A 27441-nucleotide genomic window follows, 5' to 3' on the forward strand; every position below is an offset into this window, starting at 1 on the left:
AGAGGGAGATGGATTCTTTCCCTCGCCTATCTTGTGCTAGTTGAGGTAGGTCTGCGGCTGGCCCGTAGGAGGCATTCCAAAGGACCATTCCATCGGTGTGTGGAGACGCTCGGCTCCTTTCCTTTCCTGGTTTTCCTTAGAAGGAGCCAGGAGAAACTGGAAGGTCTAGACGGAGGGGAAGGTGATGGGGCGGGGCGGGGGTTCCTTTGCAGTTCCACCTCCATCTCCTGGTATCCCCTCTCTGATCCCGGGGCAGGAGAGAAGGGCTGAGTCCGAACACCTGCTCGCCGGGCTGGGCTGAGCGCAGTGCCAGGGCCGAGCCTCCCTCCCCCTAGATGCCCCGCCCCCGACGTTCAAGCCCCGCCCGGCCCATCAGGCCCCGCCCCTTCCCCGGCCCCCGACTGGGCCGCGCTCACTCCCCAGCGGGGGCCCGGGGAGCCTCCAGGCGGAGAGGCTCCCGCCCGCCCTGATCAGCGGCCTCCGCATGGAGGAGCCGCTAGCCCCACTAGCGGGGTCGGGGCCGCTCCCGCCACCGCCGCCGCTGCGGGGAGGCGGAGCCGCCGCCGTTCCGGAGCCCGGAGCCCGGCAACACCCCGGACACGAGACGGCGGCGCAGCGGTACAGCGCCCGTCTGCTGCAGGCCGGCTACGAGCCCGAGAGGTGACGCCCAGGGCAGAGCGCGCGGGGCGCATCCGGGGCGGGCGCGGCGGCTCCGGGAACCCGGCGACGCTGCGGGGGAGGGGAAGGGCAGGCCCCAGCACCCTTGCCTCTAACCGCCTCAACCCCTAACTTCCTGAAACCCGGCTCAGACGCCACGCACCTGGCCTTGGTTGGGGGATGCAGGCAGGCGCTGTGCAAAGGGTTCGGTGCTGTGCCGCATATGGGAGCAGGTCAGAAAAACGCTCCCCAAAATCTTAGCCCTGTATCGGGCTTCGGTTATACACCCGACGATACCTGGTCCAAGTGGCTCCAACTCCTGGGGTGGAAACAATGCTTGTTGGCGTCCCTGTCCAACTTTGTGTACTCCTCCTTTAGCTGTTTTCCGCCTAGAACTATCTCCGGAGTCTTACTGGCAGGTGTAGGTGTCCGGACGGATGCTTCCTCAGAGCCGGGTGAGGACACTGCCCCCTCCTCACCATTCACTGAGGTCTGATGAGTCTGCCAGTGCAGCTCATCTCAGGGTTTCTCCTAAGATTCAGGACGCCCTCCTGCCCTTAGCCTGCTGGGGTCTGTAAGAGTCACTGGAGGAAGAGTGGGGATGTTGAGCTGGGCCCCAGGGGTACTGGCTGAAAAGGAGACAGTGGCTAATCTCTGGATTGTATCACAGCTTGAAATGCAATCCCGCTGTCCTTCCGGTCCAGAGGATTTGGACTTCTTTCTCTGCCCCATCTGTTGGTGCTCAGCAGCTTGGGGAGGTGACCTGGAAGCTGGGTTGGGGGTGGGGGTGGTCTGGGAGAATTAGCCCTGCAGCTCTGCACAGGGGCTGGAGGCTTATGTAAGAACTTTTAAAGGCTTAAGGGGCTGCTAGGTGAAGCCTGGCCTCTCCTGCCCTGGCAGACTGCCTCTGTAGAATTGACTCAGGTTTGGGCAGCCCTTTCCTTCCTCCCATCCTAGAAATCCGGCTCCTGGGCCTCAGGGTCCAGGGTGATAGGGAGAGGCCGGATGAGGTGAGGGAGCAGGCCGGGGCCCTTGAAAGCTTGATGGAGGCAGCGCCTTGGTCACAGCAGGTATTGCAAAAGTATCATTTCAGAGCTCAGACAGGGGCCAAGAAGGAGCAGTCCTTCTCCACATTGTACGTCTGCACAAAGGGGCCATCCCCACCCCCCACCAGTCTCCAAAGAACCTGTGTCAAACCTGAGCCCCAGCCAGGTGGTGTAATGAGATTCCAAACCTGCTGGCTAGACCTCCATCTGCTATCACTGGCTTAGAGCTGTGGGAAGAGGACAGGATTGCATGAGAAATCCTGGGTCCTGGGTTTGAGGCTAGTGTTATTGTTCTCGGGCTTGAACTTGGGCAAGCCATGTTCCTTGTTCCCCTCAACGATGCCAATGTTTTTGTTACCTCCTCTCCCCATCGCACCCTCCCCTCAGAAGTGTTTTGAAATCTTGTCCCTTCCAGTGGCCCCAGACCAGAGACCTCTGGCTCCCCGCCTGGGCACTATTCCCACACCGCCCTGAAGAAGGTGCTTAGGCCTGCCCCTCTGCCCAGCTCCCTTCACAGCTGCTAGGTGGGGAGCCTTAGGGGACCAACAGCCCTTCCTCAGGCTGAGGAGGCCCACTGGTTGCCTCGGTGTCTCTTCCCCCTCTTCCCCGTGGAGGAAGCAGCTGGGGGAAGATCAGGAAGAGGGAGGAGGAAAGCCACGGGATGGATTAACAGTCTCTGGAAAAGGACAGCCTAACCCAGGGCTGAGCCCAGGAGCTTAGAGTAATGAGGAGCCCTGACAGGTCAGAGCTGGACGGGGTGTGGGGCAGCAGGAGAAGGGGCGTAGGGCCATAAGCTCTGTCATCACTGGGAAAATGACCCTCCCCATAACTCAGCCTGGCAGCCTCCTCCCCTGGGTCCAAGTTCTAGGCTGGGGCAGGTGTCCCATTAATTTCATTTGTGATGGCAGAATCCAGCTGCTGTCCTGTGCCCCAGCGCTGGTGGAATCCTGAATAGTACCCTACCCATTTCTGACCCATTCTGCAGGGGATAGTGCCCTGGAGCAGGTCCCTTAGAGATCTAGGGTCCCTTAGAGATCCAGCCCTATCCGACTGCTACAAAGGTGTCCCAGAGCAGCCTCTGCATGGCCACGGTCCCTTCTCTGGCTGGTCTCACTGCTCTGCCTCCAGGTGGTCCTAGTGCTGTGCCCCTCAGGAAACCCTCACTCCCCCATATGACACGGGCCCTCAGGATGAGTGCATGAGTGCCGAGGAACTGGAAGTGCTTCCTGCCCCCCCCCCCCATTCAGCAGAGAACCCCGGCAGGCGCATTCCCTCCTTTCCAGTGCCAGAGCGCCCTCAGAAGCCCCCATCAGGAGCCCTACTCAGGGCTCCATTGGTGGGCTTGCGGAGGGGGTGGTCTGTGAGGTTCCCATCCCTCACATTAAGAGGAAAGTAAAGGAGACACTGGGCATCTGAGTCTCCTCCAGCACTCCTCACGGGCCTCATCACCCTAGCTAGCTCTGTGGGAAGGTCCCCCTCCCCTCTGCACACAGGTGGAACAGTCTGTATTTTCCTGGCAGGGTCCTGGGGCGTCACTGGGGGAGGCTGGGCATCCCAGGGAGGCTCCCCTGGGCCTGGCTGCCACCAAACTGCTGAGAGGTAAACAGACACAGCCTCCCAGGACTTGCGGGGGGGGGGGGGGGGGCACAGCCAGCCACATTGCCAGGAAGAGGACTGTGTCCCTGCCCTGCCTTTCTCTCCCCTTACCAAGAAGTGAGCTGTGGGGACCACAGGAGGATGGAGGAGACTGTGGAGTTCGGGGGTGGGGGGATCTGCTCTCTAGATTTTGGTCAGGGAGTAGCATTAGCAGTTCTGGTCACACAGAGGGAAGGGTCTGTCCCCTGCCACCCCACCTCTCCTCATGTGAATCAATTTGCTACCAAATCTTAGAGCCCCCATGGAGAAATCTGGGTCTTGCTGGGCCCCCGGAGCCACCAAACTTCTGCTTTGGGAAATCTTCAAAACTTCCCTAGCCTGTCCTAATTTGTATGCATACTTGGCTAGGCCAGGCCTGTGATCCTCCCTCACCTTCCCACCACACTATCCTCCCAAATAAAAACCAATTTTCCTCTCTGGGGTTAAAACCCCAATGATTATACATCACTTTCTGAGCTGGGGACAGGGATGTCGAACTGAAGCATTGGATCAGGAAGCCAAGGCAGTACCCATCCTCCCTCGCTTTCTGCACTGAAGCTTTTGCATCTGTAAAGTGGGGATCTCTAATAGTTGGCAGCTAATGGGTTATAGAGTAAATGTGATCATTTATGAAAAAATGCCTTGTAAACTGCAGAGGGCTTCAAGGCTGCCCAAAGGTCAGGGAATGTCACTGTTGGGAGCGCCTGTCCCCTAGTCATGATGTTGGGGGAGATGGGAGCCTACGCTGCTGGGAGGGTACAACCACAAACTCCAGTATGTTGGGGAGCTGTGAGCCCACACCCAGTACCTCAGGGCTCCAAGTCCCCATCACAGTCTGGCCCTTGGTCTTGGGTAAAGGCAAACCGTGTTAGAGGTGTCCCTGGGCTGGGGAGTAGGAAAAGGGGAGACGGGGGCCAGATGGCTGGGGGAGCCCAGACTGGGGCCACCCAGGTTGGGAGTGAACCTGGGGGGCGCGCTGCGGGGAGGGGGGGCTAGGAGGCGGGACCACCACTGGTGGAGGGGGCGTGTCCCGGCCTGGTTCAGTCCCCTCCCCCCACTGGAGCCACACGCCCTCCCCCGCCCGGTACGCGGGGCCGCTGTGCCACTGCAGGCGGCGGCTGGGCCCGGCTCCACGGGGCCTTTGTGCGGCGCGGGGCGGAGGCGGCGGCCTCCCGGGGGAGGGGCGGGAGGAGAGGGCGGCGCCCCGGGCCCGCCTCGCCGCTGCCGCAGCCCCCGCCCCCGGCCCGCCTGGCCCGCGGCGGCAGCGTGGCCGCGGCGCGGCGTCAGCACAGCAGCGGCGACAGCAGCCACAGCAGCCACAGCAGCGGGGCGGCCCGCGCGGGTGTTTATGTCGGGTCGCGGTGTCTCCCAGCAGCATGGCGGACTACCTGATCAGCGGCGGCACCGGCTACGTGCCGGAGGATGGGCTCACCGCGCAGCAGCTCTTCGCCAACGCCGACGGCCTCACCTACAAGTAAGCCCCCGGGGGCGGGGGCGGGGGGGCTTGGCCCCACCTCGGCGCACCCACCCGCGCGCAGCGATCCCCCGGCCCCGGCCCTACACGTGCACCGTTCCCCCCTCGGGGACGCCCGCGTTCTCCGGCCCCGATTCGAGTGACTTGGGGTGGGGGTGGGGGGGCTGGGCGAAGGAAGGAAGGAGGCCCGCGCTGAGAGCAGACGGACGTGGCACAGCGACATCGCGGGCCCTCGGTGCCATGCCCCGTTTATGGCCGGATCCGGGTTCGGCCTGCCCCCTTCCTCCTCTCTCGGGTATCTTGGCCCCATGGAGGGGCTTGGGGCTTGTGGGAACTGGAGATGTGGGAGTTACGGAGAGACTTTTTCCACACCTTGGTCCAGGACACCCTCTCGCTCCCAGCTCACATGAGGGCAGAAGGGACCCTGGAGTCCAGCTAAGGCAGCTGCTTGGGTGTTGCCTCCAGGAGAGGCCCAGCTGGGCAGTTGGGATGGCTCCTTTTTGTCACGGACCTGTCCAGCCTTCCTTCCACTTGTGCCCTGCCTGCCCACAGGTTAGCACTAGTGACCCCCTGGACATGGGTATTCTGTGACTACCACCCCAAGCCCACCCCACGTGGGATTTTGGAGGAGGATGAGACCTCTCCGTTTGCCTCTGGCTTAGTTTGCTTTTCCATGGGCCCTGGGCCAGTTGTCCTGTGGGCTGCAGGCCTGGCACTCGCTCTCCTGGCTGCAGGACTGTGTCCGTGCCAGGAAAGAGCATCAAAACCTGGGACTGGGAGGAGTGGGGATGCTGGTAAGTCCAAAGCACCCCTGCCCTGTCTCCTGCCAGTCCCTGCCCTCGCCTGTAGGCATTCCTGCTTGGCAGGCAGTTTCCCTAGACACCAGGATTCCCAGTCATTCCTGAGTGGCCAACTTGCCTGGCCGTAGCTGGGGTGTGGGCTAGGTGAGGAATGTAGATAATATGGAGAGTATGTCCAGGGGTCCAGACTCTAGCGTTTCTCCTCCTGCCTCTCAGTGAGCCACAGAGGCCTCTTCACTTACAGAAGGCTGCCAAGGGGGCAGGGGCATTTAGGGGTCTTTATTCGTTTGGGGGTCTTCGATGAAGGAGGAGAAAGTATCTCTTTGATATATTGTTCACTGGAGTCTTCTAGGAGAACTCACCAGGGAAATTCCTAGGAGTTTCTCCAGGTCTGGGGCAGGTTAAAGACCCCACCCCTCTGATCCACCCTGGAGCTTTTCCTTCCTGCACTGGGGTGCCTGCTGCTTTGCTTAGTCTGGTTGGGAGTGTTCCTGAAGCATGGAGCATTTGCTTTTGGGTGTGTCTGTCAAGGCCCTGTGATTTCAGGCAGATCGAGCCCATGGGGCCCCCTGGGCTATGGCACTGTACTTTGCCATTCCCATGCAGGCCTACACTCTCCTTCTGGGGTTTGCTGTGACCATGGCCCACCCTAGCACTGGCAGCTGCCACACTTTGGCCAGGGCGCCAGTGTCCTGGTCCTAACAATTGTAAAGCCCCCTTCCTCCCCTTTCCCATCCCAGGCCATGTCTGTGGGTTGCTCCAGGCCAGCTGGAGTGGAGTGCCTTCTCTGTCAGAACGCGCCCCATGCTCAGCCACCTGGGGTCCCTCCATGCTGTTCTGAACCCCTTGTGACTCAGCAGCCCCAGCCCTGGGCTTGCAGCTTGTCCTGTGCTTTGTGGTGTTCTTGCCATGCTGCACTACTGAATGGCTTCTGGGTTCGTTCCGTGTTTGCGGACTGTCTCCCCCCATCAGGATGGAGAAGAGTTTAAGAGCAAGCACTGTATGTGCCATTTGTGTCATTACGGGAAGTAATACGTCCCTCGCTGAACTCGGAGCCCTGAAGACAATAGACATTTGGGGCCAACCGCCTTGGTGGCACCCCGCGTCCACAGACCCTCCGCTGGCTTTGGCTGTAGGTCTCTGGGCTGGAGTCCGCAAGATGCTAGTGGGGGGCATAAGGGGGCTTCAGCCCTGCTCAGGGAACAGCCCGGATCAGAGGGCTCCAGTCTCTGCCCCTCTTGCCGCCCCCATGCTGCCTCCCCTAGGCCCTGCCCCTTTGCGGGACCCCTCCCCACCCAGTAACACTCACTTTTCTGTCTTCACAGCGACTTCCTGATTCTCCCAGGATTCATAGACTTCATAGCTGACGAGGTGGTAAGTACCTCTTCTGCTGACCTGGGAGGAGAAGGACCGTGCATGTGGTAGAAGAGGCTGACTTCTTGCTCAAGGGCAGGCTGTGGGAGAGACTTTTCTTGGGCACGTAGCCTTTACTGCTGCCAGAGAAACTGGCACAGTGCAGTGGGTCATGTCTAATGGAGCAGAGGTAGCTGTGGGGATTCAGGGGTGTGCTGAGCAGTAGGCCTGGCCCAGGGCGGGAGGGCTTCACTGGCAGAGCCCACGGTGAGGTCCAGAAAGGCCCTGAGGGGATGGGCATGGGTGTGGCAGCCTTCTTACCACAGACGGGAAGGATTGGATTTTGTCTGAAATGCTGAGCAAGGACATGACAGAAGCCAGTAAAATTCTGGAAACTTTGGATGAGGTGGACAGACTTGTTTGTGGATCCATAATGCACGGGAATTGGCAAGAGGATTTGAAAGAATTAGATTTGGGACCAATACAAGGAAACACAGCGCCTCACTTTATTGGAGGGGCTCCGCAATGAGCCACGCGAATGAACAATGTTCCTTACAAATTCAGATATGACAAGTTCGTAGAAGCCAAGGGTAAGTGCTGACGAGTATAAGTCATTTCACGGAAAAGTCAGATTCTTTTTTTTTTTTTTTTTTAAGATTTTATTTATTTGTCAGAGACACAGCGAGAGAGAGCACAAGCAGGGGGAGCGGCAGGTGAGGCAGAAGCAGGCTCCCCACTGAGCAGGGAGCCCAATGCGGGACTCGATCCCAGACCCCTGGGATCATGACCTGAGCTGAAGGCAGATGCTTAACCCACTGAGCCACTCAGACGTCCCAAGTTAGATTATTCTATGATGAATTCATGCACATTAAAGAAATAGTTTCCTTTTTTGCTGTAATTGATATTCAGTCCGACCCTCCAGAAAGACCAAAGGTCCGAGTGTGCCTGTGTCACTCTTACATCGGAGAGACTCCCGTCCAGCCTGTGTAGCCAGTGCTGATGCAGACAGATTTTTAGGGGAAAATTTGGGCTATTCTGGATATGTACCCTATGATGGCAACCAGGGTGTCTTGGTTCAGCTGTTCAGTTTAACAAAGTTTACTAAGCCCTCTGGCTTTGTGCCAGACCCCGGGCAGGGTGCGAGGAAGAAAGGGATGGAAAAGGCCCCTCCCGGCCATCAAGGGTCTCCCTGTCCTGTGGCCTAGGTCAGGAGGGCTGTGTGGCTCTTCTGTGGTTTGATGGGAAGGGAGAAGGTGGAGTTTTCTAGGCTGCAGGGCCTGGGTTCTGAACCAGGGTCTGTGAGATGGACTTCAGGGGCCTATGAATCTCCAAAAATTCTCTACCAAAGTCTGTGAGTGCTTTGGAGGCTAGGATCCACGAGCTGTTGGCCGGAATCTCAGAGACAGATTCCTCCCAAATGTGTATTTACAGCCCCGACTTCTCCCCTGAGTGGCACACCCCCAGTTACCTACTTTCCTGGATGGCTGACAGACTCCTTCCCGTGCCTGCCTCCCCCCCCCCCCCCCACAGTCACAGCATCTCCTGCCTGGCCCTGTCCTGCAGCCTCCTCGGAGGCCCTCTCCACATCAGACCCCGAGTGACCTCTTTAAAACGTAAAGCAGATCATGTCTCTCCTCTGCCTGAGACCTTCCTGTGGCTTCTCAGCTTAGAGTCGAGTCTAAGTTCCTCTTCCTGGCTTTCAAGGCTACACATCCTCACTGCCCACCCATCCCCCTGCCTGCCTCTCTCCCTTAGCCCCCGCCTCCCACCTCGTACTGTGCTAGCCCTTTTCTGTCTTAAATGCACCTCAGGAAGACTGGGAACAGAGGGCAGTTTCACACACGCAGCCCCCTCTGCCTGTAACGACAGTCCCTCAGACTCCGACTTGATTGGTTCCCACTGGTCGTATCCCAAGAAAGAGGCTTGCCCTGACCACCGCGTCCTTCCTCCTATGGTCATTTGGCTTTGTTGTCTTTCTTTGGAGCCTTTATCCTGACTGAAATAATCTCGCACGTGTTTTTCGTGTTTGTCGTCTTTCTTTCCGAGTAGGATGTAACCTCCAGGAGGGACAGCAGGCACCTTACCTGCCTTGTCCGCTGTGGTATCTGCAGGCCTGTCCTGGTGCTGGGGACCCATAGGAGCTCAGTAAATGTTTGTTGAGCGAATGGTAAAACTCTTCACGTAGACTGTGCCTCTATTCTCAGGACCTGACTTCAGCCCTGACTCGGAAGATCACTCTGAAGACACCGCTGATCTCCTCCCCAATGGACACTGTGACGGAAGCCGACATGGCCATTGCCATGGCTGTGAGTCAGGCACCGGGGTGGGGGGTGGGGGGCTGAACAGGGGACCGGATTCACAAGTGGGGTTTGCAGAGCAAGAGGGTTGCCCCCTGGCTCTGACCATGCTTCCCTTCCACCCCAGCTGATGGGCGGTATTGGTTTCATTCACCACAACTGCACCCCGGAGTTCCAGGCCAATGAGGTGCGGAAGGTCAAGGCAAGTACCAGGCCCGTCCCCAGAAAGAAGATGCGACCTGGCCGCCCCCTCCTTTGCCATCCCTGCAGGCTGGTGCGTCCCCTGGCTGATTGCTGTGGGGTCTTGTCTGCCCTTCTCCACACTGGGGACACAAGGCCCAGCCCTCATTTGCCCACTGGCCCCTCTCCCCATTGAGAGCCCTGGCCCCTCTGTGGTGTGGCCATACACCACCTTCTTCCAGCCTTTTCCTTCCCCGTCTCCACCCCCAGAAATTTGAACAGGGCTTCATCACGGACCCCGTGGTGCTAAGCCCCTCGCATACCGTGGGCGATGTGTTGGAGGCCAAGATCCGGCATGGCTTTTCCGGCATCCCCATCACGGAGACAGGCACCATGGGCAGCAAGCTGGTGGGCATCGTAACCTCCCGAGACATTGACTTTCTTGCCGAGAAGGACCACACCACCCTCCTCAGTGAGGTACCTGCGGGGCGGAGGGAGGACCTCACATCCTGGGGCCTCAGGCTGGTGCCTGTGACCAGGGACCAGAGGGAGGCCTGGCTCCCTTCTCTCTCACCTGCCAACCTGCAGGCAAATGTTCCTGGCTCCACAGGTGATGACTCCGCGGAACGAGCTGGTGGTGGCTCCAGCGGGTGTCACGTTGAAAGAGGCGAATGAGATCCTGCAGCGCAGCAAGAAAGGTACCCGGGAGTGGGTGGAAAGCTCCAGACCCCCCAGCCTGGCCCCCGGGACCCCAGGCCCCCTGTTCCTTCAGAGCTTTATAGATCGTCCCAGCAACCAGACTGGCTGGGCCTTGGGGAAGATTTGCATAATCCCAGGTTGGGGCATGAATCCTGAGGGCCTTCTCCTGGCTTAGGAAAACCCGTCCCTTATTCAGTGTCTTCACACTGTGTCTCCCCATAAAGCTCGTTATGTGAAATACTCATCACAAAGAAAGTCTGAAACATGCTGCTTTTTATCTCCCATATTCCATTTAAAAAACCTGTATGTCAGCTTATTAAAGGCCCTGAGAAATTCTGCAGGTAGGTTTATTTGACATTGGGGCTGCTGACATAATATCCATTAGGCCCCTATGGGAGACACTGGGCAACGCCTCCCTGGCTCATATTGGATTGTTTTCTGGGGGTGGTATTGGAGAGGCTATGTGTTCCTCCCTGCAAAACAGCCTCACCTTTGTGCCCTGGCTAGGAGTTTTCGACCACTGTGGCCTGTGGCCTAGCAGGTGAAAGGCTGCCAGTGCTGGGGGGCCACCCACCCAGCCTGGTTAGGCCACAGGGCAGGAAGAGCTCCGGAACCCACTTGGCTAGCAGGTTTCTTTGCTTCCTGTTCCTTGGGCAGAGGGCCAGAGCCCTAGGAGCATTTCCTGGGTGGGTGCTGTCACCTAGTGGCTGGTTTGGGTACTTCAGTGGAATCTCTGGCCGAGTCTGTTTTGTCCTCACCGCCCCCCACTCCCACTCCAGCCCCAAGGGGCTTCTGCTCCTTCACCTAACCTCTGCATGCCTCATCAGGGAAGCTGCCCATTGTCAACGATCGTGACGAGCTGGTGGCCATCATTGCCCGCACTGACCTGAAGAAGAACAGGGATTACCCTCTGGCCTCCAAGGATTCCCACAAACAGCTGCTGTGTGGGGCGGCCGTGGGCACCCGCGAGGATGACAAATACCGCCTGGATCTGCTCACCCAGGCAGGCGCCGACGTCATAGTGCTGGTACGCACACCGCCCCGGAGCACGGTGGTTCAGGACAGTAGAAGCTTCTGGAGACCGGGTTTGCCTCTAATGAAGCCTGAAACCAGAATTAGGAGGGTCACTGGTACTCTGACAGCTCAGAACAAACTGGGGGCCCGTTGGAGGGCCCTCCACACCCTAATACTTAGAGCTCACATTCTTTGAGAGCCTCCCACTTGCCAGGTCCTGCACTAAGACCTTTCTGTGGACCCTCACCACAGTTCCCTGAGGTTCAGTACCACACCCACCCGTCAGATGAAGAAACCAGGGCGGAAGAAATTCAGTAATTTCATCTGGTAGTGAGTTGGTGGGAACAGGCTGTGGCCCAGGCAACACCTCCTTGCTGTGTGGACCGGTCCATACCGTGGGTATGATGGGGCTTTATCTGCTCTGAGACCATAAGCTAGTGGTGCTCAACCTTTTGGGCCTCTTTGAGACTCAGTCTGCTGAGAGCTGTCAAGTGTTTTCCCGGGGTGGGGGAGAAAAAGAGCTTTCTCATAACATTTTTTATACAATTTCAGGAGTTTGTCCGCTCATGGTGCCCCTCCTCCCGTGAGGACTGTTAGCCATCGAAGCCTGAGCTTTCCTGTCCCCCTTCTCACAGGACTCCTCCCAAGGGAACTCCGTGTATCAGATCGCCATGGTGCACTATATCAAGCAGAAATACCCCCACCTCCAGGTGATTGGGGGGAATGGTGAGTGCAGGGTCCCCGTCAGCCCCCAGCCCTTGCTCCCTCACTGTGTAACTTCTCCTCTGTCCTTCAGCATCCCTAGGTGATGGCATTGCTCCTGCGTGGGCGCAGAGGGCTGAATGACCGGGCTTGGTCCCTGGGGGTTGGAGGGGGGAGGGTAGACTGGGGTTCCAGGCAGCCCCAGAGCAAGGCAAGGGCATCCCATCCTCACACTGTTCCTCTTTCCCCGCTCCTCCAAACCCTCCTCCCCACCCCCCCAGTGGTGACAGCAGCGCAGGCCAAGAACCTGATTGATGCTGGTGTGGACGGGCTGCGTGTGGGCATGGGCTGCGGTTCCATCTGCATCACCCAAGAAGGTAGGTGTCAGGAGAGCGATGCCAACAAGAATGCCCCACTGGCCTCCACGGGCTCTGGGGCCCCACTCTGGGTCCACAGATGCATGCTAAGTGCTCACTGTGCCAGTTCCCCTCCAGGATGGGGGGCTCAAGGGAGGGAGACCTGGGCTCAAACTCTGTCGGGCCCACTGACTTGGGGGCGGCTCGTGTAAGATAAGGTTACTGTGAGTTTTGGGCGTGTGCCAGCCTGCTTCTTAGATTCTGGTCAAGAAGGCCCAATCTGGAGGCTCAAGGCTGGTGTGAGTACTTCTCTGAGGGGCTCGCTGGAAGCCAGCTCCGAGCTGGGAAAAGCTTTGTGACATGGAGATAGTTAAGATGTGGAGATAGCGTGTCCCTGAATGTGTAAGGACGTACAACCTTATCATGGGTGGTGATAGTGGGGGAGGGGGATCCACTCAGTCACAAAGCCCTTTTGTGGGGCGCGCTCCTGACCATGATGTGGGAGAGTGCGAGACCCTGAGGTGTGTCCCCGTGTGGTTGAGGGGTGCTCCCTGGAGCCCGGTGTCTGACTTGTGGGTCCTGGCTTGGCCTGACGGGATGTGTCTGGCCCCTCGAGTGAGGGTCATTTCCCCACAACACTGAGTGACCCATTTAGTCTTCCCTGCATAAAACGTCTCCTCCTTTTGGTGTTCAGAGCCTCTGCTTTCAAGTTTCTACTGTCCCCCTTAGCTGACCGTCATGGTAAATGTTGGCCTTCCCTCGGTGTCTCAACAAATATTAATTGAGCACCTGTTGTGTGTCAGGCACTGTTCTAACTCTCGGGATGCAATAGGGACAAAACGGACCCGAGGTGCTTCCCAAGAAGGCCTCTCCTCCACTTTATCCAGCTTTACCTCCGTCCCGAGAAAGTGCTAGCTCCCTGGACTTCCCACTTAAAACCTCATACTTAAACACCTCGGACAGTTGAGCACAGAGAAATGCACACCGCTATCCCAAAGGAGGCTGTGAGGACCTCCTAGTGACAGGCTTTGCAAATGAAAGAGGTTGAGGGAGAGGTTGAGCCTGGGGACCCCCCAGACCCAAGCGCACCGTTCTGGGGGTGGGGACGCTATACTTTGAAGGCCGTCAGAATCCCGCGTGGTGCTGTTCTCGGTGGAGACGGCCAGGTCCCCCGAGGGACATTGCCCCTGGTGTTCTTCTTTGCTGTCGCCTGTCTTGTGCCTCAGAAGTACCACCCAGCCCTGCCCCTCCTCCCAAGCGGAGGTGGGGCACACGGAGGAAGGGGCCTCCACCTGGCCCCTGGGCTGCCGCGGGCTCCTCTGACTGCTATGCCCTCCCACAGTGATGGCGTGTGGTCGGCCCCAGGGCACCGCCGTCTACAAGGTGGCTGAGTACGCCCGGCGCTTCGGGGTGCCGGTCATAGCGGATGGTGGCATCCAGACCGTGGGCCACGTGGTCAAGGCCTTGGCCCTGGGCGCCTCCACAGGTGAGGGGCTCTGCTGGGGACTGGGCAGGCCGGTGGGGGGCCGGGAGCTGGGCAAGGGCAGTAGGAGGTCTATGGGGCTAGAGGCACTGACCCCTCGACCACCGCAGTGATGATGGGCTCCCTGCTCGCCGCCACCACGGAGGCCCCTGGCGAGTACTTCTTCTCGGATGGGGTGAGGCTCAAGAAGTACCGGGGCATGGGCTCCTTGGATGCCATGGAGAAGAGCAGCAGCAGCCAGAAACGATACTTCAGGTGCCCTGCTTCCGAACCCCGGCCCCAGGCCCATCAGCCCGCAGCCCTCCGGCATCCACACCACCTGTGACCTCCCCACACGGTGCCCGGCCTCCATGGTCTTGTTCTGGAAACCGAGGCACAGGGTACAAGTAGTAGACCTGGGATAGGACCTGGGCCATCTGACTCAGAACCCAGGGAGTGGCTGCTTTGGGGGGCCTTGCGGGTGGGCTCCCCTCTGCTGGGTGGGCTCCCCTGGGCCGTGGGGCTGCTTGGCTCAGTCTCTTTGCCCTCCACGCAGCGAGGGGGATAAGGTGAAGATCGCACAGGGCGTCTCGGGCTCCATCCAGGACAAAGGCTCCATTCAGAAGTTCGTGCCCTACCTCATAGCAGGTATCCAGCACGGCTGCCAGGACATCGGCGCCCGCAGCCTGTCTGTCCTGCGGTGAGTGCTGGGGCTGCGGGGACCTGGGAGGCTCCTGACTCCTCCCTGCTGCTTCTCTCCCTCTTTCTTTCTCTGTCCTCGGTGCCCCTGACGCACTCCACCTACCCCCTTCAGGTCCATGATGTACTCAGGGGAGCTCAAGTTTGAGAAGCGGACCATGTCGGCTCAGATCGAGGGCGGTGTCCATGGCCTGCACTCGTAAGTGTGGTGGCCTCCTTGCCCCAGCTGGCTGGCACTGGGTCGGGCAGGTGGGGCCATGGTTCGGAGGCCAAGCCGAGGTTTCAGGGAACCCTTGGGCCATCTGCCCCAGGGATGGATGCTGCTGCAGGATGACCCCATGGGCCTGTCCTGCAGGGCCTAGCCCGCCCTTGAACCCTGTCCTTTAGCCCCAGTGCAGGCAGGCCCCTCCCCTCCCCTCGGGCATCTCCCTGAGCAGGGCATGGGAGATGTGGCCGCTGGCCCCTCCTGGGGTCCCAGTCCCTTGCTTGCTCAGAAGCTTGGTGGCTGGTGGCAGAGGCTGGTGGCGCTGAGCTCTTGCTGGTGGCAGCGTCAGGCAGGCAGGTGGAGGCCGCCAGCACGAGCCCCCTGGCGGGGAGAAGGGCAGAGAGACAGATGCCAGGGCCGGCGCCGGGGCGACCGTGGGCGGGGGCAGTGCTAGCTGGCAGCAGTAGTCACAGAGGCATGCGTCCCCGCCCTGGTCGAGAGGGCCTGTCCCCCCAGGCATCGGCGGGCATCTAACCTGTGTCTCTTTCTGCCCCATCCTCCCGTAGCTATACCTTTCTGCCGTGTAAGTAACCGCGCTGCCCGGGCCAAGTGTAGAGTAGAGCAGGGGCAGTCTGGGTGGGACCTGGGCTGGGGGCGGGGGCTGTTGGGTCGGGGGTGGCACTGGGGTGTAATCATGGGACACGGACCCTAGGACCAGCACCGAGCTGGGGGCAGCCAGCCGTGGCCCCTCCTCCAGCGGAAACGGCCCCTTCTGGGGTGCAGACAGATGTCCCTGCCCGCAGGCCTGAGGTTTCCCTGTCTTGGACTGGGCCCAGTGACCACACGGGGCCTAGGCCACTGTGTGTGCAGGGGTGGGGTAGAGACATGGGCGGCAGAGGTTCAGCTTGGTCTGAGCTTGCTCTGTGAGGACGGACTGTCTTTAGCTGCGTCTCCACCCCCAGCATGGAGGACAGTCTGCTCAGCTGTGGCTGTGGCCAGAAGGAGCATGGCTGTCTCTGGACCTGGCATGGTTCTTTCGGGAGCCTTGGCCTGGGGAACACAGAGGCGCAGGACCTGCTCTTTCCCACCCCCCCACCCCCCACGTGGGGAGGCCCTGGCAGCCCAGGGTCTAATGGCAAGGGGATCTGGGAATGGAGCAGGGTCCAGACACCCACTCTTGGCTTCCCTCTTGCCTTGTCCCCACAGTTACGAGAAGCGGCTGTACTGAGGATGGTGGTGGAAGCCGGGGCAGTGGAGGGGGTGCGCCGCAGGGTGCCCCTTTGAGCACAGCCTCCCTCCATAACTGAGTGGTCCATAGATTTGCACTACGGACTCCCCAGCTCCTTTCCAGGGAGAGAGGAAGGGAGCCCCTGAGGGTCTGCGGCCCCTCCTGGCCATCCCCTGCAGAGGCAGGACTGCTCCTGGGGCTCAGCTGCCCCAGGGGTCCCCCCGGGCTCCCCCTCCTTCAGTCCCCCTGAGCCTAGCCAGCCTGGGCTCTCAGGCCCTGTGCCTGCCTCAGGTCTTTCTCGCTGCAGCCTGCTCCGGCCTGGCACCCACCCCTGGGGCAGGTGGCCCCTCCTGGCTTCCGTAGGGCACCTCCCTCCCCAACCCCCACCCCGGAAATGGTGCTCTCCTGGCCCTGCCTCTGGCCCCTTCCTGGGCTGCTGCCCCCTCAGCCATGTGGCACTTCTGGGCTCCTGACCTAGGCCAGAGGGAGGTCTCTGCCCCCTTCCCCCGGCCCTAGGCTCCCCAGCCCTGCTCCTCAGGCCGCTCCCCCGTCCCTGGCCCTGGGGAGGAGGCTGCCCATCATTCCTGACTCACCGTCACCCCCAGGTGTACCATTCCTGCCCTTCCCTCTCAGCTGCAGTCGAAGGCTTTAACTTTGCACACTTTGGGGTCACAGTTACGTCATTGTATATTAAATAGTCTGAATAAATCAAGAGGTCTCAACACCTCTGCCATCCTGTCTCTGCCCCTTGTCCACTGGGCAGTTGGCCCCTGTCCTGGTGGGGAGCTGGAGCCCCGAGCCCCGATCAGAGCGGGGGTGGGGGTGGGGCACCAGGCCCAGCCTCCCCAGGAAGCTGAGGAGGGAGCTGGGGGACTCTGGGGCTTCCTGACACAAGTGGGCCACATGGCCGGGGGCGGGGGGGGTCTCCCAGGCCCATGCCTACACCGGCATAGTCCCCTGCCGCCTGTCGCCAGCAGCCACGCAGGCAGACGGAGTGGCAGAGGGGCCACCGAGGCTGTAGAAGATAAGCGTCGGGAGCCTCACTGGTGGCTGCCCACAAGTCCCCACTGTGGCCTCGTGACACCAAACGGTGCAGCCTGGACACAGGCGGGAGCAGAGCATGGCTGTGGCCCTGACCTGCGGCCTCATCAGTGAAGACCGTGTGTGGGTACCAGGTAGAGGGGCTCCGCTCCCACTGTCCATCTGTGGCTCGGGCCCTGTGTCCCAGCCTCAAACCCTTCCTGGTGGGGACAGCACTGACATATGGGCTGCTGAATATCCTCGGCCAGGGGGGTGGGGGGAAGGTTCACATTGCCTTCCTGTGCTTCTGTTGTAGTTGGGCACTGGGCACACAGCCGTGCCACCAGGTACAGACACCGCTTAGGAGCGGAAGCAAAGAGCACGAATGTTCCAGGGACAGGAATGAGCAGAGGGTGTAGAAACAAAACGCCAGCTTGTGGGTCGTGAATAGCTGGAAACATTGCCCTCACTGTCAGGGAGGGGCTGCCCTAGGCTGCTCTTGGAGTGCCTGCCGGTACCTGCCCGCTCCCAGACCCTTCCAGAAGGAGCCCCCTGGTCTGGGGCCAGCCTGTCACGGTGGCATCTTCCAGCTTTGCGGCGTCTTCAGGGGTGAGAAGGAAAGAACTGGAGGGCAGGACCGTTGGGAAGTTCAGAGCTGGTTCGATGATGCTCCGGGGGTCGCTGCCAAGTGCCTGGGTCATTGAGGGTCCCTGGAGGCCTTGCACCTGGAGTCTGTGGCCTCAGTGAGCACCTAAGAGTCTGAGGTGACCTAGCTAGGTGGGAGAAGGATACACAGATACCAGGGAGTGGTAAAAGCTGAGAGGGGATGGACCAAAACGAGGCCATGTTTCATAGTTTGTCCTGCACGTTGGTTCACAAAAACCGTACAGGAGTCGGCTTGACCAGCAGTTGAGATGGAAAAGATCTAAGGGTTTTTAGAGAACTACAGAGTCACTCGGCATCAAGGGTGTGAGTGATTCAAAGGGAGAATTTTCCTTTTGAGCTAGACCCAACCGGTCAGTTAGAGCTGACCAGGAGAATGGGTTATCTTGTAACAATGGCCTTCCCGTTACTTGAGGTAAGTTAGCCTTAGTTTGACGCTTCCGGAGGAAATTCAAGTACAGTGGCCTTAAATTTTGGTGCGTATCCAAACCCCCTGGAGAGCTAAAAACAAACCCAGGAGCCTAGGCTCACCGAAGTAGGAGAGGGTCTGGGCCTCTGAGTTATCCCTCACTTCCAGGGCATTCTGACACATACCCTAGCTTGAGAATCACTGTTCAGGAGGAAATCTGTGAACGCAGTTCCGTGGTTTCTGAGACTTGCCAAATTCTTGCCAAATTCAAATTCTTATGGACCGTAAGAATTTCAGACAACACAGCACCTACTTCATGGCCTCATTGTGGGGATTACGTGAGAGAACATATGGAAGCTTATGGGCGCTCGGTAAATTAGTCTCAGCGTGTCCTATTTGCCCTCCCCTTCTTCAAAGGGATGGAGGCTGGAGATGGGCGCATGCCAGGCTGGCCCCGGTGACACACGCACTCTGGCTTGTATAATTTGGCCCCAGTGGGGGAGGCCCAGGTGGGACAAAGGGACAGTTGCTCTAGGGAGGAAGGCCACATCAGATACATTCAGAGGTGGTCCAGAGCCACACTTGGGACAGATGCAGATCACAGACCCCATGGTCAGCAGAATGTGTCCCCGCGGAGTCCAGCCTGGTTTGTGGGGCCCAGGCGCCCCCTCCCCCTCCCCCTGGCACACACCTAGCTCCTGCCCACACCAGGCTGTGGAAGCACCGTGCCACGTCCCGGCAGCGTCTGCACTGGGTATTAGTGGTGCAGGGCGAGGGCAGGCACCAGCAGCAGGAGCTGGCCAGTGTGCCAGCCCCCCGCAGTGACACCAGCACCCAGGCGCTTGGCCCGGGAAGCGGCTCAGCACGCTCTCCTCTCCGTGGCCAGCACCTCGAAGGCACAGGCCAGGTAGAGCTTCGGTACTTGTTCTAGCCGGGGCGGGAGCAGAAGCAGCTGGCGGGGCCCAGGGCACCCCGGGAGGTGCAGCTTGCCGTACAGGGGAAGGGAGCCCGGGAGTTGGGGGCTAGCAGTGGAGCCATGGCTGGCCCACCCTGGAGGACAGATGGGGGAGTGGTGGCTGGCCCTCGGCTCTGGCCCTGCCTTTCCCCCCACATCTGCAGGCGGAGAGCCCGGCTCTCAGCTAGCTTGACCCGGTAGCTCGGGGAGGAGCCAGACTAGCCCTCTGCAGGCTCTTTCAGCTTCTGTGCTTCTAGTGCCAATCAGGAAGTGGGTGGGCAGCCAGCCCGGAGAGGGGTCAGCACCCGAGCTCTGTGGACTCCACTACCCTCAATTCCCCCTCCACCCCATCTCCTCACATCCGGGAGTGGGGTCTGGAGAGGAAAAGGGGCCAGCCTTGGGGAGAGGGGGGAGAGGCAGCTCCGCCTCCCACCCTCACACTAAGCTTTTTGTTCCTTCAGGATTCCCCAGGCTTGTAAGAGCCCGACTCCGACACCCACCTCTCTGGGTCCATGCCTCTTCCTCCCCCCACTTTATACATGGGCCCCTCCTCATTAGGGGGTTAGGGGGCAATTCTGTCCACCTCGCCCCACCCCCAGCAGCCCTCCGCCTCCAGCTGAGCAGGGCATCTGCTAGAGGTAGGGCCAGGGTCAGAACACACAGCCCCCCGCAGCACCCACCAGGCCCCAGCTCCAAAACCCTGCTCCCCATACCTGTTGTCAAGGTGGGTGGGAAGGTTTTCAGGAAAAGCCAAGAGAAGGGAAGTCAGGATGAGGCTCACCAGGGGTGGAGTGGCTGGGAAGGAAGAAGGGAGCAAGAGGTGGCTGTGGTGTGACGTCCTTATTATGACCCAGTGTCACTCTCCCACCCCCAACCTTAACTTCTTCCTCCCTGCTGCTCCTTCCCGGTGGACCAGGCTAGTGGGCAACGAAATGTGTTCTGAGCTTCGGGATATCAAGTAAGGGGAGGAACTTTGTTTGGACCCCACACCAGGAATTCTGCTCGGTCCTTCTACGTGGGGAGATGTTGCTTCCACCCCTCCCATGGTCCACGGTGCCTCTAACTCCTTTCCATGGCTCTTGTCTCAGAATATCTAGGGACACAAAGGAGGAAAGGACTTTATATGGTGGCGATGCTGGGGGGGAGAAGAGCAGGGGAAACGAGTGCATTTCATGCTTGGGGAAACAGGAATGCCAGGTCTGGCGGCTTTAGGAGCAGTGTGGCACTGCATCCAGCAGGTGGCGCCAGGACCCATCGACCTGTGAGACCCCGGGGACCCTGGAGTGGGGCAGTTTCCTAGGCAACAGGCAGCCTTTCTGAAAGCCCTGCCCTTGGCAACCATTCCCTGGTTGCCCATGTCCACAGTAAAATTTGGTGTCTGAAGGACAGGAGGAGCACGGGAGTAAAGTAATCTCTCAGAAAGGAGAGAAGCTGGCTGGGGGCGGGGAGAGAAGCCTAAAAGACCTGCTTTCCGCAGCCATTTATTACCAAGCACCAGTCACCGTGGCAGGTGCATCGTATCCTCAGCAATCTCATGAGGCGGTAGTGGCACACATTCCTTTATTACGGGCGGGGGAAATGAGGCCCGGAGAGACAGTGACTTCCCAAGTCACCAGATGCTAAGAGGGGAGCTCAGTGAGGAAGCAGGGCCTGCCCAGACTTTCTCCCTTCCATTCCACCCTACTTCCTGGTGGGCATGGTGTCCAAGTCCCTAAGGGAAGCTGGCGGGAGGGAGCTGAGGGTGAGGCCCATTGGGGGACCGGGAGCACTAGGTGTGGTTGAAGAGAGGCAGAGATGAATCTGCCCTTTGCAGCGCGGCTACCTTTGCCCGGCCTGCGTGGGGCACCCCTCTGCTCAGGGTTCCCCTGACCTTGCACTGAGGCTTCCCTCTGGGAGGACCACAGAGGTGGAGGGGAGGGGATTTAGGAATTCTGGAGCTTGTGTGAACTTTCCAGGGAAACCAAGGACAGGCAAGGGGGCCAAGAAGGACAAAGCTGGCACCCGGGGCCATGCGGGAATGGATTCCATTTCAACAGTTGTGTAGGGAAGGCCAGCTTCAACTGGGTCAAGGGACAGATTTGGAGGATTCAAATTCAGTTCACAGATCTAATCTACTCTCACTCATTCCCCTGCTTGCCCCACATATCCATCAGGATATTAAATCGGATCTCACCCTGAACATAACCATAAACGTTTACCGATACCTATAAACCAGGAGAACAATCCAGTCGGAGTCTATGTCCAAAAGCGGGAGAAGACCAATATCCCAGCTCGAAGACAGTCAGGCAGAGACAGCAAATTCTCTCTTACTCAGCCTTTCTGTTATTTTCAGACCTTCAATAGATTGGATGAGGCCCACTCACATTGGGGAGGGAAATCTGCTTTACTCAGTCTACAGATTCAAATGTTAATCTCTCACAGACACACCCTCACAGACACACCCAGAATAATGTTTGACTATCTGGGCACCCGCGGCCCAGTCAGGTTGGCACATAAAATTAACCATCACACGTCCCCACCATCGTCCCAGACTTGGTCCTCCTTAAATCTACTCCATCTCAAAAAATAGCAATTCTGTTCTTCTGGTTGCTGAGATAAAAACAAAACCAAAAAATCGTGGAGCCACCCTGGCCTCCTCTTTCTCTCACATTTGTGTTAAATCCATCAGCAAATCCTGTTGGAGAGCTTCCAGAATACATCCTCAGTCTAGGCACTTCTTCCAGGCTCTCCCCCAGCAATGGCAGTCCAGGCTGCCGTCCCCTCCTGCATGGTTCCTGCAAGGAGCCCAGTCTGTCCCGGCCTGCAGTGTTGCCTCCCTACAGAGTCTTCTCACGGCCATGGTGGTTCTTCTCCTGCCTCTGCTCAAAACCCTCCAATGGCTTCCCCGGGGTTAAGAGTAAAATCCAGTCTTTACTGTGGCCTACAAGGCCCTTCACGATCTAGCCCCCCCCCCCCCGCCGCCCCCGCTATGGCCGACCCTGCTTTCCCTCTCTCACCTCCCCAGTTCTGTCCTAGCCACGCCGGCCGCCTTGCTGTCCTCGAATGCTCCCACCAGGACTGTTCCCTCTGTGTCCGACCCCCAGATACCCACGCGGCTCGCTCCTTCATCGCCTTCAGGTGTGGGCTCGATCAGCATCTGGTTAGACAGACCCTCCCTGACCCTGTGCACAAAACAGCAAACCACTCCCCTACCTCCATCCTTAGCCCTTCCTTTTCCTGTTTTGTTGTTTTCCATAACACATCGCACACATACTCTCTGTTTCTACGTATGTGGTCTGTTTTCCTTTGTAATGTCTTCATCATGGAGAACAGCGTTGCTCTGAAATACCTGTTGAATAGAATGAATGAAATTAACGCACACTGCTGAGCGCAGCAAACAGAGGTTGCAAAGATAGGGTTGACACCATGCTGGGCACTGTGTTTCACGCATTAGGTCATTTAATACAGCCCCATGCAGTAGAGACTTATTACCATCCTCATTGTCAGAGGAGAAATCAGGCTCAGAGAGGCAAAGTAATTTGCCCAAGGTTGCCCAGCTACTCTGCCACTGAGCCAATTGTGACCCAACCACTTGCTCTCTAGCCCCAAACTCCCTACCCCTCCCTTTCTCCCAGGGGAGCCCAGGAGAGCCCAGGGGCGAAGAAGGAAAAAGAAGAGAGGAAAGGAATGATCCTGCCCCCTCAGGAGAGAAGTAGAGCAGGACTGAGCTGGTGGGGCCCTGGGTGACAGGGCGCCTCGCCAGCCCCTGCTGGCCTCCTCCCTCCCCTCGTGTGGCTTCTACAACCCCAGGGCTGATCAGGCTCCCTCCCCTGGCACCAGCCTTCTTTGCCACACCCCCACCCTTGCCTGGGGCCTGGCTACACAGGGATCCCTTTCTGGCCCAGTGAGGCATGTAAGCCTGGGCTGACAGGCGTCCGGATGCCAGGGCAGCTGTGGCTGGCCAAGGGTGAGGTCACGGGCTGAGCACTCCATGCCCGGCCCTCCTCTCTCATCACAGGCCCACTCCTGGCCCAGCCTAGCTGCAAAAACTCCCCTCCAAACCCCTTCCTGCATCAAAGCCTTGCCCCCGTGGGCTCCGGCCTTTCCTGGCAAGGCGTCGTGTATGAGTTTACTGTTGCTGCTGTTAACAAATGACCACAAACTGAGCAGCTGCCAACAACACACACTTACTAACTTCCGTTTCTGGAGGCTGGAAATCTAAAATAGAGGCTCTAGTCAATGCTCCTTCTGGAGGCAGAGAGGACTCGGGCCCTCCTGTATCCCTCTCCTAAGGACTCTTATGATGACACTGGGCCCACCGGGATCATGTCCCCACCTCAAACCCTTGACATAGTCACACCTGCAAAGTCCCTTTTGCTGGGTAAGGTAACATATTCACAGGTTCTAGAGATTAGGATGTGGACATGTGTGGAGGGCCATTATCCAACTTTCTAGGACCCAGCTAGGATGCTCACTGCCTCCATAGCCGAGGGCATATTTACAGCACATTCACCTCGAGCCTCACTCTACTCCATGTTAAACACCATCAGTATTATCTCACACCGTTCCTCGGGGGTGGGCACGGATCCCCGAGGTACAGATGAAGAGCCCGGCCAGCTCCAGAGCCTGCAGGCTTGCCTTCATCCCAAGGCTGCCTCCTCAGACTGGAAACGAGCCCCTCCCTCCGGGAAGCCCTCTGTTTTGACTCCAAGTCCCTGGCATTTGCATCCTGATCTGGCCTGCCAGCTCCCGGGAGGCCTGGGTTGTGTCGCAGTAACTCGGGGCCCTGGTGTGGGACACAGAGGAAAAGGTACCTGGGCGACGTGGAGATAGAAGGAGAGATCGGATCTGTGGACTGGGGTTCAGGGTGGGCTCTGGGGAATCTATGACCCCCCTCCCCGCGTGTGCAAGGTGTGTGCCTGTCCATTTTCCTGGGCAGAGGGAGCAGAATTTCCACCAGCTTCTCAGAAAGGACTCAATCTCCAAAGATCAAGAAAGCCTTCTTGAGGGTCTGTCGCCATCTGCCTTCCCTGGGCTTCCTGCTCTGAGCCAGCCTGTGGCCAGAGTTCACTCAGCACCAGGGGCTGGGGCTAGGGGAAGCTGTGCACCCCCGTCCCCTACACACGCACTGGCTGTGAGGACACTTTCCTCCTCTTGGCAGAGTCTGGTCCTTCAGGGAGGAGCCCAGTCTTCCCCAAGAGGCCAGGATGAAGCAGGCTTTCCTCACCTCTGGGGTCCCTTATCACGTTCCAAGCCCCTGCCTGCCCTCAATCTCCCAGTGGCCCCGTCCTCCAAGCTTTTCCTGCCATTGCCCTTGCAGACATGACTTCACCCTCCTATCAGCGGTGGCCCAGCCCTGAGAGAAGGGGTGGAACATTCTTCACAGCTCTGCCTAACATAGGACTGGAACACAGGTCTCCTGGTTCCCAAGTAAGGCTGCTCCCAGACACCTTGTTAGGATCTCAAAACTGGGGATAGAGTTCGATGAATGGCTTATTTCACCGTGTACAACAAGAAGCGTGTTTTAAGCAATCTGCTCTAACAGCTGGAAGCAATGGAATTTCTGGTTTGCCCTCTTCACCTGCGCCCTTCTTCTGGGAAAGCTTTCACAAAGGAGCTCCTCCCGTTTCCCTCCTCCGGGCAGCTGATCAGGGAATAAGCCTGTGGTGGGAACAGGGCCCAGAGCGCAGAAACATGTAGAACACTAGCCGGTGTGCCCACAGCCTGCACCCCAATAGTGAACTCCCCACTCACCGCCCAGGAGAGAGCAGAGGAGGGGCGGGTGAGGGAAAGAGAAAGGACCCAAGGGGATCCAGAAGGGTTCCTCTCTTCTCTCCCTGCAGCCAGCCACAGAGAACGTCCCCTCCCTCGTTCCCTGCCCAGCCCAGGCCCTCTGGGAGGTGAGGTAGACTTGAGTGTCCCCAGCATCAACTTTGCCATTTAGCGATCCTGCCATTTACATAACTAACCAAGGCATCGAGTCTCCGGAAACAAGGAGCAGGGCTGAGATGAGGAGCAGAGATTGCTCTAAGTTTCCTCCCCAGCCTTCAGCGGTGGCAGCAGAGATGAGGGAAGCCGGCCAAGGAGAGCTAGGGGAATGGGACCTGGGCTGGGGCTGCTGGCTTCCCCTCTGGCGGAAGGGGGGGTGCTCCCTCTCCACCGACACCCCGATCAGACCTCACAGGGGTGCCAACGTAGCAGCTCTGTTGTCCTCCATCAGCCCTGCAGGCTCCTCGGCTGCTCCTCTCTGTCCTCCAAGCCTGTGAGGCATGGGGCGGGGAGGATCACGGGCAGAAGCGGCTCAGGGTTGCGGGTCTCCACTCCCCCGCTGGGGGAAACAGCTGAGTCCTCGGGGACACGTGTGGGAAGCCTTCAGGCTGTCAAAAATCAAAGCCCAGCTGAGTTGCTCCAACACATTCGTGTGGGAGGAGGGGCAGTACAGCCGCAGCGGGGGACCTGTCCCCTCACCACCACCCCCCCATCTTGTGCCTGGGTGGTCCAGAGTAGGGGACCTTGGCTCCTAAGCAGGACGTGTGTTTTTTCACAGGGATGTGAGAACCAGGACACTTTTCCCTGGGGCCTACTCTGCCCTATAAAACTTGAACAGATCAACCTTGCAGATGGCATCACAGCTCCTACCAGCCACAACCTCTTTACCTCTTCCTGCTGGCTAGCCGGGATCTTGTAGCCCAGCCCCCCCCAGGAATCCTCCTCCCCCAGCCACTCGCATTTCCCGCTTGTCCCCACCACACTCCTGTTCCCCCAGCCCCCACCAACCTCTTCTGTCCACTGACCCCAACCTTCTCCACGCCTCGTTCCCTGCAGCGGCTTTATTCGTCACTCCTGGAATCATAGACACCATAGTAACACAGTAGTAAACTCTTCTATCGTCTTTCTGGTGTTCAAAGCTCTTCATATAGTGGTCTCGGTAAGTCTATGAAGGAAGGACTATTATTATCCCCATTTTACAAATGAGGAATCTGATACGCTGGAAAACAATAAGGCTGAGTGAAGTCTAAGGGCTGCAGAAACAGGGAGATGGAGACGCACGAAGCAGACACTTGGGAACAGCTGTCGTTGTCAAAAGATTAAAGCACTGGTGTTTTTTTTTTTTTAATTACAAAATAATGTGTGCAGCAGACCTCCCTGACCCCTGTCCCATCCACCCTAATCCCCAAGAACTAAAGACACAGAGAGATGAAATGCAGGGACTCACTGGAGGGACCCTCTGCCAGCCTGCCCCAGCTCCCCCACGCTAGGAGCCATCAGCAGGATGCAAGAAGGACCTCCGGGATCAGAGCAAGCTAGGGCTCGTTGGTTCCCATCTCCTTTCCCCGGGCCTCCTTCCCCTCACTGCTCTGTTTCCCGTTCCCTTCCATTTTTCTTCATCTCCCTTGCCGAGAGCAGGCGGTCACCTGCAGGCACTGGCCTTCTCGCCGCTGGGAGGATGCTCTGACCTCCTAGGGGAGGACGGCCCCACAGGGCTTTTATGTACGGGTTCACCACATTTGTGTGTATTCCTAAACAAGGCTGAGGAGCAAGAATAATCTAAGTGGGAGAGGCAAGGATGGTCTTGTCCTGGGTGGAGGCTTCCTGGAGAAGGGATGCTGAGCAGAGCCCCTGGTTCTTGATGTGGCTTTGGCTACTCTGAGAATTTACAAGAACCTTTTCTGGAAATGTCTGTGGGCAAGGTCACAAGGGAGTCCCGGGAAACCCAGAGTTCACTACAGTGACGCGGGAGAGTTCACCAGCCCTCAGGAGCTCTGTGCTCTCTGCTTCTGAGCTCACTCCTCTCTCCTCTCAGGAGCAAGGCAAAACAGAACACTTCCTGAGCGGGCATGGAGGGGAGAACAGTAGCTTCACTGCGCATGGTCCAGACAAGGCAAGTACACAGAAGAACTGGGGCAGGCTCACCTAGACAATTCTGACCTGAGGGTCCAAAGATGGCACACTGGAATCAAAGATCTTGGTGATGACGGCTGTCAGCGTGTCTTCTGAGTCAATCACAAGGCTCCAATCTGAACTGGCGTTCCCTCTACACGTGGTTCACAGCTGACCTCCTGGGGTCCCCCTTCACTCTCTTCCAAGGGAGCCCCTTTGCCTCTCTCCTGTGTTGGATCGCTTGTGTTCTGCACCCCACGTTTTCTGTTTTCTTGACTTACTTTCTGGTTTTGGTAGAACACTCTCTCTAGTAGCTTTTCCAGAAACTGTGCACGGGAAGTATACATTTTTAAATTTTACATGTCTGAAAATGGATATATCCTATCTTTTTACCTGACTGATAGCTTGGAAGGATATGAATTCTAGGTGGAAGTAAATTTTCTTCAGCATTTTGAAAGCATTGCTTTTAACTTCTGTCGTTGCTGTTGAGAAATCCAAAGCCTTTCTGGTATCTAACCCTTTGTATGTTACTTTGTTTTGGAAGTTTCTACACACTTCTCTTTAATTTGCCTTGGTGTGAGTTTCTTTTCATTTTCAGTGCTGGGCCTTCGTGGACACACCTCTAATAAGCTGGCAACTCATGTCCTTCTGTTCTGGAAAATTTCCTCAAATTAGTTCAGTGAGGATTTCCTCCCTTCCATTTTCCTCTCTCTCTCTTTTTTTTTTT

General features: G+C 58.2%; 1 protein-coding gene across 11 annotated transcripts; it reads left to right on the forward strand.

Annotated features, from left to right (window-relative positions):
* Positions 1-386: 386 nt before the first annotated feature.
* On the forward strand, positions 387-27441 carry IMPDH1 (inosine monophosphate dehydrogenase 1). 11 transcript variants are annotated; one of them, XM_087860844.1, is made up of 17 exons: positions 387-660; positions 1036-1096; positions 1711-1727; positions 4714-4812; positions 6938-6986; positions 9170-9271; positions 9390-9464; positions 9713-9919; positions 10053-10140; positions 10969-11168; positions 11791-11881; positions 12139-12234; positions 13556-13699; positions 13807-13951; positions 14232-14375; positions 14490-14573; positions 15786-16540. In XM_087860844.1, the coding sequence occupies exons 1-17, from the start codon at positions 485-487 to the stop codon at positions 15805-15807; spliced, it is 1800 nt and encodes a 599-aa protein (XP_087716970.1). In that variant the 5' UTR covers positions 387-484; the 3' UTR covers positions 15808-16540. The 11 variants fall into 11 exon arrangements, with proteins under 11 accessions (XP_087716970.1, XP_087716969.1, XP_045648655.1 ...); XM_087860843.1 differs by lacking the exons at positions 1036-1096; positions 1711-1727 and adding an exon at positions 15146-15162; XM_045792699.2 differs by lacking the exons at positions 1036-1096; positions 1711-1727; positions 15786-16540 and adding an exon at positions 26638-27441 and having other exon boundaries at positions 4711-4812; positions 9390-9536.

The sequence above is a fragment of the Ursus americanus genome, chromosome 3, assembly GCF_024610735.1.
Source record: "Ursus americanus isolate L20-20 chromosome 3, mUrsAme1.1.p, whole genome shotgun sequence".
Taxonomy (NCBI): Eukaryota; Metazoa; Chordata; class Mammalia; order Carnivora; family Ursidae; genus Ursus; species Ursus americanus.

Excerpts from the sequence above, each read along its gene's own strand:
- IMPDH1 (XM_087860843.1), top strand. The coding sequence starts at position 485 with ATGGAGGAGCCGCTAGCCCCACTAGCGGGGTCGGGGCCGCTCCCGCCA. Across the intron at positions 6,987-9,169 it reads ACTTCATAGCTGACGAGGTG|GACCTGACTTCAGCCCTGAC; the intron begins GTAAGTACCTCT and ends CTCTATTCTCAG. Across the intron at positions 13,952-14,231 it reads AGCCAGAAACGATACTTCAG|CGAGGGGGATAAGGTGAAGA; the intron begins GTGCCCTGCTTC and ends CCCTCCACGCAG.